This window comes from Brienomyrus brachyistius, chromosome 1 (genome assembly GCF_023856365.1).
Source record: "Brienomyrus brachyistius isolate T26 chromosome 1, BBRACH_0.4, whole genome shotgun sequence".
NCBI classification, from domain to species: Eukaryota; Metazoa; Chordata; class Actinopteri; order Osteoglossiformes; family Mormyridae; genus Brienomyrus; species Brienomyrus brachyistius.
In genome coordinates, this window is record NC_064533.1 from 35,044,884 (window position 1) to 35,061,722 (window position 16,839).

Consider the following 16,839-nt stretch of genomic DNA (forward strand, 5'->3'; position numbering starts at 1 on the left):
GTGTGGCTGCAGTCATAGGCTTCAGACGCACTTGCATACTTGCAGGGCAGGGTGGGTTGGGAAGAGGGCGGCCAAATTTAGGCCGGTTACATGCGTGCGGCACCGGCAGCGGGCTGCGTTTTTTTGGGATTGTGCGTGAGGATGGGAATTAATGGGCCAAACTAAGCCACCATCTGACCGCATGAGAAAAAAAAACATGGGAGACAGCATTCTGCTGGGGAAATAAAAAAGTAGCAACTGGTGTGGGCTGTTTAAAGTGTCGTTTAAATAACAATGAATCATTAATTAGAGGGGGCCGCGACACATCGGAAGGCGTGGCTCGGTCCGCTTATCACACACTCTCAGAGGACTGGGGACAAATTTACCTGGCTGCAGGTCATGGTACTTCTAGCATTTGAAGGAGAAATTAAGGCTGGTACAGGTGGAGTGCTACAGGAATGGCCTGATCAGGGGAAGAGCAGAGCTGTCCTTCATGGACCCTAAGGCCTCCTGGCGGGGGGGGGGGGGGGGGGGGTGAGCATTTCCATTACTCAAGGAGACGATGAGAAAAGCAGGCTTGATGTAGGGCATCAAAGCTCAGTGTGCACTGTAAACACTCCACGGAGGGCAGGCAAACAGGCAGACGCAAATTGTCTTCATCTGTCCACTTAGCTTCCCTTCTGTGATTCACTACCAGGGGAATATATCTCTGCAAAGTCACTTAGAATAATCCAGCGAAAACACGGAATGACGGGGCCCGTGACCCCGGGTCTGCCGCTGATGCAGCGCACTATGGCTCTGTCGTTTGTAATTCTCTCGCTCTCCTTGTGAAGGTAAGTAATACAGATCTGAAATTGGCTTGCTTTATATTATACAGAAACAACAGTCCAGAAAATCATCTTAGTGTCCATGGAGGCAAACAGTTAACGATACTGGAGGAATTGGGGAAACCCCCCCCCGGGTGCTTGGGCTGGTCACTGGAGCCACCACTGTCGGTGCAGACTCCCTTGGTGTTCTTTGCATGCTGGACGGCACCCACCAGTGACTTGCTGCTGTCCGGCTGCCAGTGTGATTCTGCTGCTCTGCAGGCTCAAACCCCAGACGAGTGTCCAGAGCCCCAGCGCTGCGAGCTCCCTGCGGAGGCAGGGGACCAGCCCCATCCCGGCTGCGTTTGATTTAGCAAACGGTAATGCGATTAGCGTTGTTTAGCTTCACAGTTCCAGCCACAGTCTTGGAGAAGGCAGGGAATGCAGTGGAGTACACATGCGAGGATGCTTGTCAGATACGTCGTTTGTGCTGCGAGTGGAGGATGCCAGCCTGACGATCTGAAGGGACCGATGTACTTACAGTTTATATCATAGTAAGGCTAGCAGACTGAAATATAGATCAAGGGTCCATTATCAACACTGTCCACTTGGTCAGTATTTCCTATTCCGGTCCTCGGGGACCCACAGACAGTTCATGTTCTTGCTCCCTCCCAGCTCCAAGGAGCAAAAGTGTGTATTGTGTGGCAGGGAGCTCAAAGGGAGCAAAAAGGTGGACTCTCTGTGGATCCCCAAGGACCGGATTGGGAAACACGGCACTAGGTCTTGAAGGTGTTCTTGTCTAGTGGCCTCTAGTGCCTGGTATTGTGCTCCCATGGTGGCATGAATTGTGGGTTTGCTGACTTGCTAAGTCAGTAGCATTTCCTGCAGACCCCATTCCATCGATTCCTACTGGTTCCTCAATGACCACAGTATAGGAAGTGGTCTTGCTATACCAACACGCCCTGGAGACCTACTGAGAATGTGGACAACACTGGTCATTTACATGCCCTGACAGCAGGAGTACTCAGAATAGAGGACTGTGGGATCCATTTCCTGTGGACCCAACCCACAGAAGCACGTTGTGACAAAAAAACAGTGGAGATTTCTGTGAAAACAACTTGGCATATTAGAATTAAGTCTCCTCCTTTTAGCGTTAGATAGCCTTACAGTAGTGAAGCTTAATATGCCGGTAACAATCATTTTAAGTAGAGGATTTATAGAGGTGGCTTTGAGTTCAATTGTAAATTATTACAAATATGGTAAATTATGGGCTATAACTGAGTTCTATGTAAATAATATGCATGATATATTTTCTTATTGCATGGTTATATCTATAGTATACTGTGTTATATATTTTTATACACCTGAAGAAAATATTACAGTTAGACAGTTCAACACTTCAGTCAAGAGCAGGGCAGCAGAACCTCCCAGGGACGTAGATCCTGCTCCTGTTTTACCCACAACCACCTGGGCCGAAAGGGCATCTCCGGTTTTTAGCATGTGACTCTCCCCTGACATGCTGAGTAAAGGTGTATTTGCCTTTCGCTGCCCTCAGCCTGGAGAGATTCAATCTCTCATGTGGAGATGCTTGATGTTCTATCCTCCTAACATCTAGGGGTTTTTTACCTAGATTAAATGTTGGGACGACCACAGTCCACACGTGTGATGTCATCCTATAGCCCTAACTGTCTTCATTCACAGAAAGACAAGCCCTAATATAGGGCATGTACAGTATATGAGGTATGAACAGAAACAGTCCTCTTCAAATTGCGGGGAGCTATATGTGCAGGACCACAAATGTTAAGCAGAGTTCCTGACCTGCAATATGAAGGTGATGCTTGTGGTTGGGAGAAATTCATGGTTTCCAGTTTATTCGTGACAAATTAAGCTGATCGTATCATGAACGTAGGATGGATGAAGGAGGCTGTTGCTGGTGCAGAAACCTAATGAAGTCATAGGTTGAGCTCATTTGATGAGGTCACATCCTGTGTGTGTGTGTGTGTGTGTGTGTGTGTGTGTGCGTGTGTGCGTGTGTGTGTGTTATGGATTAGGTTTATCAGCTCCCCACAAAGATCTGTGAATGCAATCAAAAAACTAAAAATACCAAAAGTCTCATATTTAGTTTGGTTACTTATGGTTAAGGTTAGGGCTGGGTTGGGGTTAGGGTTAGGGTTATGCTATTATAGAAATGAACGGTCCACACAATAATATGAATTTTCGTTTGTGTCTGTGTCTCTCTCTATCAGGAATCATCAAAGTTGGCCGCTGGAACCCGCTTCCTATCCACTACCTGACCGACGCCCCAGAGGCCACAGTGGCAGACATGCTGTTGGACGTCTACCACATGGTTACCCTCCGGATCCAGCTGCAGAGGTCAGTAAGCCGAAGCAAGCTAGCAGGGGCTACTGTGGGGGTGCGCGTGGGTTCAGGGGGACCGGAGGCGCCGTTAAGAGTGTGAATTGGATTCAGCTGGATACGGAAAATTACTACCACTCAACATATCCTTCAACCACTTTCCCCCAGAAGTGGTTTTCACTTCCAGTTGATTTACAAAACGCTTATTCCATGTTATGTCGCTTGACACAATGTAATGCCCAATTAACTCATTTGGAGGCGGCCGCAGTGTCGGACCAGACTGGCTGCTGACGTTCCCCGTCGGGTCCCGCATCCAGCGGGCAGCAAATGAAGGTTTTCATGCTTGCAGCTTTGCCAAGCTGGAGGACCTGCCCTGGGAACAGTGGAACCACGCCACCGTACGCAACGCCCTCAAAGAGCTGCTCAAGGAGATGAACCAGAACACACTGGCCAAGGAGTGCCCACTCTCCCAGGTACAGCCTGTCCCATCCCTCCCTCAGTCCTCACTTCCCTTTATGCAGCGCCCCCATATCTACAGATGCATAAGCTGGCTCCCATTTCAGGGGCTGCAGCAGGACGAGGCTGTCCCATTTCGAAGGCTCCTTCAAATTGCATCCTTCTTTTCCTGAGCTGGGAAGGATCCAACCAATTGATCCTTTGCAGCCTAACCTAATATTCATTGGTTAAAAGCAGGGACACAAGCCCCTAGTGAATGTCCCTGGAGGAGCCTCTGCTGTCGCACTCCTAAGCAACGTATCCTGGATTGATTACGTGATACACATGGCTGTATAAATACGTCAAAAACTATAAATCGCCCTGCATACACACACTGAGGCGAATAGGCATTCCGTACTGTCAAGCCAGCCACCTCCATAGTGGACTTATTGATTACCATTTTCCACTGTGAATTTTATATTAGGAAATCAGAGGAAAGTGTAAGAGGCGCCAGGCTAATGCATTTGCCCACATGCAAAGTGAGCAGTGCTGGGGCTGCGAGTGAGTGACTTATGCCACACCATATGGGAAGTGTGCCTTACGATGCCTCTGAGGTTAATATATTACCAGCCTGCTGAAGGGGAAGGCCAAAACATCTCGGCATTCCTCACCACGGGGGCACTAATACCGGGGTGCGCATAAGGGCCGTGCTGCGTCTCTCTCTCACACACACACACACACACACACACACACACACACACAAAGCGTACACTACAGTCACAGGCACTACACAAAATACATTCTGCGAATATTCAAACATACATCCTCCACATAAATAATTACCTTAAAGTTAAGGCCTGAACAACCAACATGATAATGAACTCAAACTGAAGCAAATGGGGGGAAATGAGGCCAGTGGCAAACGCCCCCCTTCTCCCTGCAGTCAGTGACGCATTCCTGAAGGAGCCGCCCTCATGTCCTCGCTGTGCCACAACACTCACCATGTATCATATGTTTGTTTTCCAGCTTTTCATGCTCTCACTTTTCTGCTTGATGCCGTTGTATTAGTACCATTTGATACATTCTACACGTTCTTGCACTGTACATGGTTTAAGCTGAATGATCGTTGCATCATCAGCATGTGTATGCGTGTGGTTTTGTGTGCTGTGCCGTGTTTGTGTCAGTGCCTCCTTGTGTGTGTGTGTGTGTGTGTGTGTGTGTGTGTGTGTGTGCGTGTGTATCTGTGAGCGTGTGCCCCGTCCCATGCAGCCCTCTGCGGGGGTCAATCGTAAAAACGGCATCCCTCATTTTTAAACTTCATGTTTGCGTGTCTTGCCGCATGTCTGCCTTCCCGCTTTGGTTTGCTGTTAGCTGCTGTCTCGTCATGTAGAGCAGAGCCTCAGCGTGGGGACAGAATGTGGGCATGTGGGGCGGCAGGGTGCAGTTTAAGGACGGGCTCTGCCCACGCCTCCATTTCCTCCCTGCTGGCTCTCTTTGGGTCCTTACAGCCGCCCCCAACCCCCTCATTGGCCTCTCACACCCTGTTTCTGCTTTTTCCCTCAGAGCATGATCTCCTCCCTAGTAAACAGCTCATACTATGCCAACGTCTCCAGCACCAAGTGTCAAGAGTTTGGTCGCTGGTACAAGAAGTACAAGAAGATTAAAGGTGAGCCGGAGGGCAGCAGAGTGCAGCTGCCATTCACCGTCTTGCCTGCACGCAGAAAGCCAAGGAGGGTTACTGACGGTGACTGACGGCTACTGACGGTGGCCGACGGCTACTGATGGTAACCGACGGCTACTGACAGTGACCGACTGCTTGAATCATGGCCAGACGGCTACTGACAGTGACCGATGGCTACTGACAGTGACTGACGGCTACTGACGGTGACCGACTGCTTGAATCATAGCCAGACAGCTACTGACGGTGACCGATGGCTACTGATGGTGACTGACGGACACTGAGGATGACCGACGGCTACTGACGGTGACTGACGGCTACTGACGGTGACCGACTGCGTGAATCATGGCCAGACAGCTACTGACGGTGACCGATGGCTATTTACGGTGACTGACGGCTACTGATGGTGACTGACGGCTACTGACGGTGACCGACTGCGTGAATCATGGCCACACGGCTACTGACGGTGACCGATGGCTACTGACAGTGACTGACGGCTACTGACGGTGACCGACTGCATGAATCGTGGCCACACGGCTACTGACGGTGACCGACTGCATGAATCGTGGCCACACGGCTACTGACGGTGACCGACTTGCGTGAATCGTGGCCACACGGCTACTGACGGTGACCGACTGCGTGAATCGTGGCCACACGGCTACTGACGGTGACCGACTTGCGTGAATCGTGGCCACACGGCTACTGACGGTGACCGACTGCGTGAATCGTGGCCACACGGCTACTGACGGTGACCGACTGCGTGAATCGTGGCCACACGGCTTTGCTCCTCATTTAACTGCTAAGCCATCCAAGTGCCTGCAAGGGCCGCTAATGCGCAATAATGAGTGAGAGTGATTCCATCTCCTGAGTTAACCCCTCAGTGGTGTTAAGAACTTGTGGATATCTGGGATGACAGACAGGGTTCCACAATGCATGGCTCACATTATCTCCTAATGTCTCCCTTAATATAGCAGTGGGATATAAACACTCCTTTGTCCAAATCAAAACCAGTGCCTCTTCCACTCTAAACTCTGGGGTCTTCTTACAAATCCCCATATATAGTCTACCCCCTCTTCTGGTTTTTAGCCTTTTAACTTCAAAATGGACCCTTTTTTTCCCTTGGTCCCCTCAAAACAGCATAAATATGCCTCACGGCAGATCAAAGTTGACACCAAACCCCAAACAGAGAAAAAAAAAAAAAGTCAAGTTAGACAGAGTAAAAAAAATTCTGGTGACGTGCTGACAGAGTGAAGCGCGTCGGGTTACACAGCGCCGCTAGTGTTAGTTCTGGTCTCCGCTTCTCTGTGAAAAACAGCCGCTGTCAGCCTCCAGATGTGAGGGCGGGAGGACACAGGCAGTCTGCCGAGTACATTGGCTCTGCCACCTGTCAGTCTTAGTGCTGTCACTATTTCCCCATCATCCACCTGATGGGAAACTAGCTTCTCTCACAACACTCTCAAATCCTATGTCTAACTTAGTTAGTCTAACAGACTAACTGAGGATTTAAGCTTCCTGGCACTTTTTAGATGATCTTTCCGATTTTCTTGCAGGGGAATACTTGGATAAGATGTGGCCAAGTCGGGAAAACTTGGAAATCAAAGGTGGGTTACCTGGTCTGAATATGACTGATAATTTCCGTGTGCCTACATATTGTAAATATGGATAAAGGTGATGACCATGACTTAGAGATGGATAGTCAGAGTCATTCAGTTTCTTCACACACAGGCTTTTTTATACCTCTGCGTCACGTGACTTTATAGTTCATTCACTCTCATGTCGCCTGCCACCTCCGTGCCCACAGTGGAGAGAGACAGCCTGGCGGACTTCTGTGTCCTCGGGCAGCGCCCCCCACCTCACCTGGCTGGCCTGTCCCAGCTGGGCTCCCTGGGGGGCAGTGGCTCCCTGGTGAAGACTGGATCGGGTGATCCCCAGCCCCCTACCCAACAGCAGCAGCCATCTCAGCAGCCCCAGCAGCCGTCGGCCCACGGCCAGCTCCACCACAGCCCCCCCCTGCATGGCCAGGTGCCCCCGCCAGCCGCACTGCAGCCGCTGCTCACCCCCGGGGGGCTGCTGTCCCCCCAACTCAGCCCTCAGCTGGTGCGCCAACAGCTGGCCATGGCCCACCTCATCAATCAGCAGCTGGCCGTCAGCCGGCTGCTCGCCCACCAGCACCCACAAGCCCTCAACCAGCAGTTCCTCAACCACCCGCCCATCCCGCGGCCCGGAAAGCCCGGCGAGCCCGGGGGAAACCCCTCCTCCGTGGAGGTCTCGCCCGACATCTACCAGCAGGTCCGCGACGAGCTGAAGAGGGCCAGCGTCTCGCAGGCCGTGTTTGCGCGCGTGGCCTTCAACCGGACACAGGTACCACTCAGACGTCCCACTCGCAGCCGTTATCCTCTCCCTGGGACCTGATGTGACACTGTGTCAGTGTGCAGGCAGCTCAGCAGTATAAGAATAATAATAATTATTATTATTATTATTAGCATTATTATTATTATTACTAGACCTGTTCCAGCAGACTGATTAAAGTCACACATGCGTTTCTTTGCTATAATTGTCTTGCTGCCTTTGCGTTTCTCCATTATGAACAGCAGTGGATTCACAGCCAGCTATACGGCCAATGGACTAAGTTTACAGACAATCAGTAAATTGATTGCTTGCTATAAGAGCTGTTATGTTGTTGTTTTGATCAGTTGGGTTTTGAGAAATAAGTAATGAGAAAGTTTAAGAAAAGAATGTATGTTCTTTCAAGGAGGTGCATGTCACACAGTCAAACTGAGTGTAAGTCACCTGTTTACCTACTAGAATGCACACATTACCTGGGCAGTGACCCAAGCACACACCGGTGTCAGAGATCCACGTCTACTATGTTGTTATTATGAAGCTGCTCTTTCAGTGAATATTATGCACGCAGTGTAATTTTCTTAAGTTTCACTGTTGGCTTCTTGCTCCATCTCTGGTATGAAAGCATGTGACCCATCATTACATACTTAACGTCCTTCGTAGTTGGGCTCGGTTTGTATGTGTGTTGAGTGACACTGCGGAGTGCCGGAGCTGGGTCTGCTCTGTCTGTTCACGTCCACCCCCCCTGCCCCATAGGGGCTGCTGTCGGAGATCCTGCGCAAAGAGGAGGACCCACGTTCCGCCTCTCAGTCTCTGCTGGTCAACCTGAAGGCCATGCAGAACTTCCTGAACCTGCCCGAGGGGGAGCGCGATCGCATTTACCAGGAGGAGCGCGAGCGTAGCATGAATCCGCCCGTCGGCCTGCCGCCCACCCCTGTCTCCAGCGCAGGAGGGCCTCGCTTGGCACAGGTACTCGCATACCAAAACACGAGCCCCCCCCCCCCCCCCCCACAAGGCACAGCCTGTTTATTAGATTAGCTCTGAATGTTTGCTTTCCTCTTTTTTGTCTAGACACCGTTTGATGTTGCGTCAGGTTTTATCTGTGAGATTTATCAATTGTGCACATTTTCTTCTTTGTTTGGGTGTTTGTTTACATTTACGTTTTGTAAGATTCGTTTGCACTGCTCTCTGTTCATTTTCTGCATCAGACTGTTTCCAAGTCTACTGTTTCATTCTGTGCGTAATCCTTGCCTGTGTTTTTTTTAAGTGCCTGTGTGACATTCAGCTCAAGGCCAGCAGTCTGTATGTGACAAACAACTAATGTTTTTCCAAGCTGTCCGAATTCTCTAATAATGACGCAATAATTTGAACAAAAATAGTCACTGAGTATAAATATAAAATGGGGAGTTACTGTTTGACTTTTTTTTTGTTTAGAGAATCTAAAAAGAGTTTATAGAACAAAGGAAATTGGAAAACTTTCCAAAAAGCTGAACAGATTTGGAGATTCTGTGTGAGGAAAAAAACACAGAGGAACTACTGAAGCACCTGCAACAATTTGGAAAAAACAGCCGAGTTGTTTGCCGCATCGTGCAGTTAGAGGCAGCAGAGGTGGGCACGTTGCGGCCCTGTGGAGTCGACTCTGTGTTTGTGATCAGGTCACTCATTCAGATCCCATGGCTGACAGAGTGATGTCACCAGTGGGACCTCGGTCAGGGCCCTTACCCTCTGAATTCTCCATGGACATTGGCAGACCCTGCTCCCACGTCACTGCGTTGGACATATATGTCTGCTAAATCAATAAAGGCTAGAAGGGCAATGACCTATTTGTTTACAACATGGCTGGAACAGACAGTAGTTAATCTGTAGTTTGCGATTCTCATAAAATTACTGTTTGAAGAGCATATGGGATCAAAACCATCTAACTCACCTTTCAGATGTTTACAAATATCTAACCAAATGCTGCATTTTAATTATACATTAGTCTGTTTCCAAATTATGATTAGCATTTCAAAAAGGAAAAAAGGCTGTTTTTTGAACACAGCCCCAAGAGTTGTGTGTTTTTAAAACTGATATTTTTCCTGTCGTCAATCACATGCACAAATTGATGTTAAAAATGTGCATCATAATGCAGAACAATGAAATGGTTACTTAGCTTGCGTTTTCTTTAACACAATAATAAAAAGATGTCGGAACATGGTTTTTACCTTCCTTCCAGGTCTACTCTTCGTGTTGCCCTTCTTAATTACAAAAGGCAGAATTGTGTGAGGACTTTACTGTGAAAGACACGCTAAGATTTTATTGTGATCTGTGATTTAGGGTTACTTTGTGTTATTGTGATCTGTGATTTAGGGTTACTTTGTGTTATTGTGATCTGTGATTTAGGGTTACTTTGTGTTATTGTGATCTGTGATTTAGGGTTACTTTGTGTTATTGTGATCTGTGATTTAGGGTTACTTTGTGTTATTGTGATCTGTGATTTAGGGTTACTTTGTGTTATTGTGATCTGTGATTTAGGGTTACTTTGTGTTATTGTGATCTGTGATTTAGGGTTACTTTGTGTTATTGTGATCTGTGATTTAGGGTTACTTTGTGTTATTGTGAGGTACATGCAGAATTTGTGGCTATTAATTTCAACGTGTCTTAGGGTCTTCACTCCCAAGGTCTGTCTTTGAATGTCCCACAGGCAAAGGTTCTGGTTCCCAGTCCCGACTTGCCGTTGAAGATGGACTCCCACATCAACATCACGTCATCTGTCTATGATGAGATCCAGCAGGAGATGAAGAGGGCAAAGGTCTCCCAGGCACTCTTCGCCAAGGTGGCTGCCAATAAGAGCCAGGTATGTTTCGGGAGGCTAACACAGACAGTGGCATGTCAGTGCCGCAGCATCTCAGACAACCTGACCAGGACTCATGTCATCATACAGTTCCAGTAAACAAGGACTATTGTCCTAAGTATGGATTTTGTGAAACGTACTGCATGTTTCTCAAACCATTCGAAACAGTGGAATAGTAAATAGTTGGTACCCATGGACTGCTGCATTGATCCAGAGTAATAATTAATTAAATTCAGTAACTGAGAGTTTGAGAAACATAAACCGGAACTCTCTTGGACATGATTACACAGCATGCACTTCAGATACTGAGCATTTGATAATAAGAAAGCTTTTCTCTTAAAGATTCTGGTTCTGGATTGTTAAATTTCCATTTGGAAACGAAGCCTCACAAGTTTCCTATGGACATCAGTAAGCTAGAACCTTCACCTTAAACCCAGCTGATCAGTATCCCATTAATGCAACAGAGTTTCAGGCGATTTAGGCTACAGTGATTTTGTGTCCTTCCACTGGATTAATGCCTTTCTCTATAACACTAACAGAGATTTATAGCTAGGTTATTGATTTTTTTATATATATATATATTGTGACAAAAACTGCTGATTTATAAAAAAAAAACAAGTTTATTCAATTAAGCTACATGGAATTGAAATAATTAAAATGTGAAATATAAGTTTAGCCTAATCGTATAACGCTGTTCAAATAGAAATCCAAAGTCTTAGTCATATGGATGTTTGAGATTATAATAATCAATAAACGAGAATTTATTTAAGGTAAAATCCTCGCGATATGAAAGTAAGCAAACTTGTTTGAGCCTGAGTGTGCTGTATTCTGCAGATTGCAAGCTAGTTTGATCCTGAGTGTGCTGTATTCTGCAGATTGCAAGCTAGTTTGATCCTGAGTGTGCTGTATTCTGCAGATTGCAAGCTAGTTTGATCCTGAGTGTGCTGTATTCTGCAGATTGCAAGCTAGTTTGATCCTGACTGTGCTGCATTCTGCAGATTGCAGGCTAGTTTGATCCTGAGTGTGCTGCATTCTGCAGATTGCAGGCTAGTTTGATCCTGAGTGTGCTGCATTCTGCAGATTGCAGGCTAGTTTGAGCCTGAGTGTGCTGCATTCTGCAGATTGCAGGCTAGTTTGAGCCTGAGTGTGCTGCATTCTGCAGATTGCAGGCTAGTTTGATCCTGACTGTGCTGTATTCTGCAGATTGCAGGCTAGCTTGATCCTGAGTGTGCTGCATTCTGCAGATTGCAGGCTAGTTTGAGCCTGAGTGTGCTGCATTCTGCAGATTGCAGGCTAGTTTGATCCTGACTGTGCTGTATTCTGCAGATTGCAGGCTAGTTTGATCCTGAGTGTGCTGCATTCTGCAGATTGCAGGCTAGTTTGAGCCTGAGTGTGCTGCATTCTGCAGATTGCAGACTTGCTTGAGCCTTGAACAGGATGCTGCCTCCTCATAGCTTTTAGTGACAAAGTCTCTATTAATTGAAATGTGGTGAAGAACATGTTAGATGCAAGATGGCAGTCATGGAGAACAGATGTTTTGCAATCCATGGCCCTTGCAACCTCGGTCTTCTGAGTCTTCTGGAGGTCCATCCATGCCCATCCTTTCTCTTCCCCTATCCTTCATTTTGATTGTGCTTGATTATTTTTTTCTACTGAATACTTTGAGATGCGCCGAGCTGTAATAAAACATGGGGAATTGGCTTCGAGTTAAAGGCTACAGGGCATCTTTGTTTAGGCTTATATTCCTTCCAGTCTTCAGGCAGCATGAGCACATTATTGGGGGGGGGGGGGGGCTCGCCCTCCCTAGACTGCGGTATCTGATGGTCAGGCTGCTGCACGGAGTGCAGTCCAACGTGCCATCGTGTCTCCGCAGCAGATAAACAATACAGGCAGCCCGGGCACAACAAGAGATAAAAAGGCGGGCGGCCTGCATGCCAGCGGAGAGAGCTGTTTTACTCCGCAGATCATCATCAAAGCCCTCGCAAATGCGTTCCATACCCACGGAGCAAGCTCTGTTTATATCACGTCAAGAGATCACTTTGTGCAGCATGAGTCATCGTGGAGATCTTTATCAGAGACTTTTATTTTATTACCCACACTGCCGTGATTGTTATGATTAATATGTACACATCTCTGTCCCCTTCACAAGGCCTGACTTTCAGATGGATTCACAAAAGTGACAATTTCTCCATATGTTTTTCTTTGTTCCTCTGTAAGATAGTGGTAATTTGAGTCTGTGAACAGCTCTGCGGATGCGTAGTCTTGGTGTGTGTAAACTAGGGTTATTGTGAACAGATTTTCTGAGTGGGGAGAATCAGGTCTGAATGGCATGGCCATGCCTGATTCGGGGGGTGGTGCTTCTCGGGTTGATTATGGGGCAGTTGGCTATGGACATGGCAGAGGATGAACATTTTTACGAGTTATTTGAGGAACGATTGCTGCCCACTGGATATATAGAAAAACATTATTAGATCACCTGTGACGGCTGTACTTGTGCTGGCACTGCCCCTGTGAAAGGCTGTGCACTGCGCACCATTAAGCAGGTTAAGATAACATGCGTGTGGTTCATAGACGCAGGGACGGATTACAGACCGGGCCAGCGGGGCCGCTGCCCAGGGGCCCTTGGGATGCAGGGGGCCCGTGGGGCCCCTAGCCCAAAACAATTTGCAACGCTTATCAACAATGTATTTTCATTTGTCTATTTTAGAGGGCCTACATTCTTTGACCCTCTGCCTACAAGGGCCCCAGACCCTATAGAGAGGGCGTTTGGCTGCCAAGGGCCCTTGAATTGTGGTGGTTGTGGTGGTGGTGCTGGTGGTGGTGGTGGTGGTGGTGGTGGTGGGGGGGGGGGGGCCCTCGCGAACGTTTTGCCCAGGGGCCCACACAACCCATAGTCCGTCCCTGCATAGTCGTATTCCTGGGGACACCTGCGCCTTGTGTGAGAGGCAGGCAGACAGACAGACAGACCGACAGACAGACAGACCGACAGACAGACAGTCAGATAGACTAACTGCTGTCACCAGTGAGAGCCAGATTGGGGTTTGGTCACAGAGAGGGTCACGCTTCAGCACCCCCATCTGCTGCCCCCCCGTAGGAGGATGTGGTGTGGGGAAGCTGGGGCAGAGGGGAGGGAGAGTGATGATCAAGTTATTAGCATCTCGCTAGAGGAGGCTGGGCACACACGGCAGCTGGTGTCAGAACGGAACCCAGTCTTCCAGAGATAATCAGATCTCTCTGCCTGCTCCCCAGCCTTCCTGTGCTCCCCCCCGTCTCTCGTCTCTTTGCTCCCCCATTCACTCTTAGCTTATACACCCTGCTCTTACTCTGCATTACACCCCCTTAACAGCCTGGCAGTTAAATGTCCGACTGGGTTCACAGTGGATTTGAGCCATCCTCCGAATGTTTGCAGGGCTGGCTGTGCGAGCTGCTGCGCTGGAAGGAGAGCCCGAGTCCGGATAACCGCACCCTCTGGGAGAACCTGTGCACCATCCGCCGCTTCCTGAACCTGCCGCAGGCCGAGCGGGATCTAGTCTATGAGGAGGAGTCCCGGCACCACCACAACGAGCGGCTACACACTGTGCTGCACCTGCCCTCTGACCCCCAGGTGAGTCGTCCCCTGCAGGTTGGGTGTCGCATGTCCCTGCTGCTAAAGTACACATCTGCGGTGCAAAATTCCACCTTGCTAAGACTGATAGCCCTGCCCACTGCCCCAAACGGCCCCGCCCACTGCCTCAAACAGCTCCGCCCACTGCCTTACATGGCTCGGCCCACTGCCCCAAACAGCCCCCCCCCCCCCCCCCCGATCCAGCATTACTGATTAAATTGACTTTCCATGCCGCCTGCCAGAATCATTCCAACAGCGCGCTGCCAACACACAAACATACACAATGCGCCGTATCCGGATCAGTTCTGCGGCCATGAGCTGCATCTCCGACTTCCGCCGTCGCTGCCATTGATGCCCTTTTCTGCACATCGGTCTATGTCCAGTTCAGCTAATGCTGTTAATCTGCGATAGACCAGCATCCCATCCGAGGTGTTACCTGCCTTGTGCCCTCCGCTGCCTGGAACAGGCACCAGGCTCCCCTCGACCCTGTTCTGAATAAGCTGCTGAAGGATATACTCAAATCTACAAGCATCATTCCATTAGCAGCATATATCATATACCCACATGCAATTAATGAGTTTTCTCAGTACCGCTGATTTAAAAGCATATTCTAGTTCTGTGTCGAACTGTAGGGTGTAAAATATTTTGTCTTTTATCTCAAGTGGTCGCATTTAAATTAATGGTAATTCAACTCCTTCTCCACCATCAGCATGCTGAAAGTGTGTAGCTGATGTGTAGCTTTGTACTTGGGGAGGAAATACCCCATTAGAGATGTGAGACACACCCTGACCTTGCGCCCCTGCAGCTCCCCGCGCTCCCCTGATATTCCTGCAGTTCTCGGGGGCCGTGCCAGCTCTCGCGGTGCAGCGTGTGGCTCAGCCAAGCTGCTCTCACTCATCTGGATAATATGGGCTGCAGGTTCTTGCAGCATACCTCAGGGAAGCCCTGAAATCTCCTCAGCCTGCAGAGGGGTCAGTAAGGAGGACCTGCCGTTCGTCTAATGGTGTCTCAGCTGAGCTGAGCGTAGGATATTATAATCAACTAATACAGCCGCTGTAGCAGGAAAAACGACGGTCTGATTTGTAATTGATTCCCCTTGGTGAATAGCAGACTGGTGACCCCTCCTGCTTTGATTGCAGGATCGCTAACCTTTATGCGACATGCTATTATGACAATCTGAAGACACGAGTGCTGTGATTTTTAGCTCATGGTGATTTGGCATAGTTGCACGTTTGAATATGTGTCACTTAGTGACTGATCTTGGGTGCCAGGGAGGATATTCCAGATCGCACCGGGAATCTCCGTGTGACGTCCTTTAGCGTTAGACGGGAGTGTTGGGTTCCTTAGGGTGCATGTTTAGGCGAGCTTGGCATTGCAGCGTGAGATCAGCATGAGTCAGCTTGCTCCCTTGCCCTTTGCCCTCCTATCATCTGTAATCCCAAGAACCTTTCAGGATGGAACGCTGAGGCGGCACTGATCCAGAAACAGCAGCGTTGTATGAGGTAGTAATTTGCATTGTTTGCTGCATTGGTCTTACAGAAACAGGCAGAAGTGCATCCCGTGCAGAGGGTGAATATGAACATATGAGCATTGACATCCAATGGATGAGAGTCTGTTTAATGGGCAGTCGATATGACCACAGGGGGACAGTATCCTCAAAGCCCCCCCCCGGATTTGCCCTGTGCCTCCCTGTGTGGCCGAGCGAGACGCGCTGTCCAGAGGGGCACCGAGCAATTGGTTGGGGGAAGCCAGCTGAGCCAGCTCCCCCAGGACAGCTGCCAGATCGCCTTCTCTGCCTCCTGCGATCTGCCTTTCTCCTTTACTTGTTTTTAATAAATGAGCATCTTAGGAAGGAAACTGTGGTCGTACTATTAACACATTCCTGTGTTGCTCTCACACAGAGGCAGCGCTGAAAGAGGCTGGGACATAAAGGGGCTAAAAATAACATCCCACTGAGGCAGCTCGGCCCAGATTGGGCCGGGAGGGACTTGGCAGTGCAGAGGGGTCATAGCGGGCGAGGGGGAAACAGGGGTGGCCGGGGGGGGGGCGGCGCTTTGTGCGCACGGTCAGTCGCCAGTGACTGGGGGATGCTGTGTGAAGGTGTGGCCGGGTCCCACACCCGCGGCCCATTTGGGTGGCCGTTCCCGGTGTGGCTGCTTAGCTATTGTTGGGGTTTTCGCTTTGCTAACGAGAACCCCTCCTTAGATCAGCCCCCACAGCACCCCCACACCCTCTCGGCTCCAGCCAGCCTGCCACCACAGGCCACACATGGCTCCCAGCTGCAACAGCGATCAGTCTCACCCGTGCCGCACACGCACACACACACACACACACAAGCACATGAGCACCGTAACACACACGGGTTGACGCAACCCCGAACGTACGAGCACAGGCCTGAATGAACCAAATGACATGGTCACACTGTCAGCATCCTACACATAGCTCCGAAAAGGTGCCTGTGGGGTAGTATCTATAGCACGTCTTAATACTGCTGCAGTATCCCAGCATGTTAAGCCCAGCTGGTGCCTGTACATTCACAACCAGCAGTGTGTCTGTTAATAGCTCCTCAGGTAGGTCGGTAATCTGTATTTACTCCTGTCTGTCACTAGTTTTGAACCTCAGATCAGAACTTGTAGAAAATTCAGTGGTACTTCTCCGATATTAATACAAGTTTCACAGAGGAGCTGGGGGGGGGGGGCATGGACTTCTTTATAATATATAATTCTCTACTGATATTTACATTAATGAGGTGACAGCCCTACCCTTGGCTAAATTTGAGGACGTAGGTATCATTAATAATTCCTGC

General features: G+C 49.1%; 1 protein-coding gene across 4 annotated transcripts in view; it reads left to right on the forward strand.

The window, feature by feature from the left end:
- Positions 1-16,839, forward strand: part of satb2 (SATB homeobox 2) — a 51,378-nt gene that overhangs the window by 24,442 nt on the left and 10,097 nt on the right. For all 4 annotated transcript variants that reach the window (XR_007399387.1, XM_049023464.1, XM_049023455.1 and 1 more), the window contains 8 exons: positions 3,032-3,158; positions 3,490-3,613; positions 5,139-5,241; positions 6,804-6,854; positions 7,055-7,614; positions 8,353-8,565; positions 10,280-10,432; positions 13,839-14,033. Coding sequence is in view for 3 of the 4 variants with exons in the window: in XM_049023464.1 (XP_048879421.1) it covers positions 3,032-3,158; positions 3,490-3,613; positions 5,139-5,241; positions 6,804-6,854; positions 7,055-7,614; positions 8,353-8,565; positions 10,280-10,432; positions 13,839-14,033 (1,526 nt within the window). In the remaining variant the exon portion in view is untranslated. The remainder of the gene's footprint in view (positions 1-3,031; positions 3,159-3,489; positions 3,614-5,138; positions 5,242-6,803; positions 6,855-7,054; positions 7,615-8,352; positions 8,566-10,279; positions 10,433-13,838; positions 14,034-16,839) is intronic.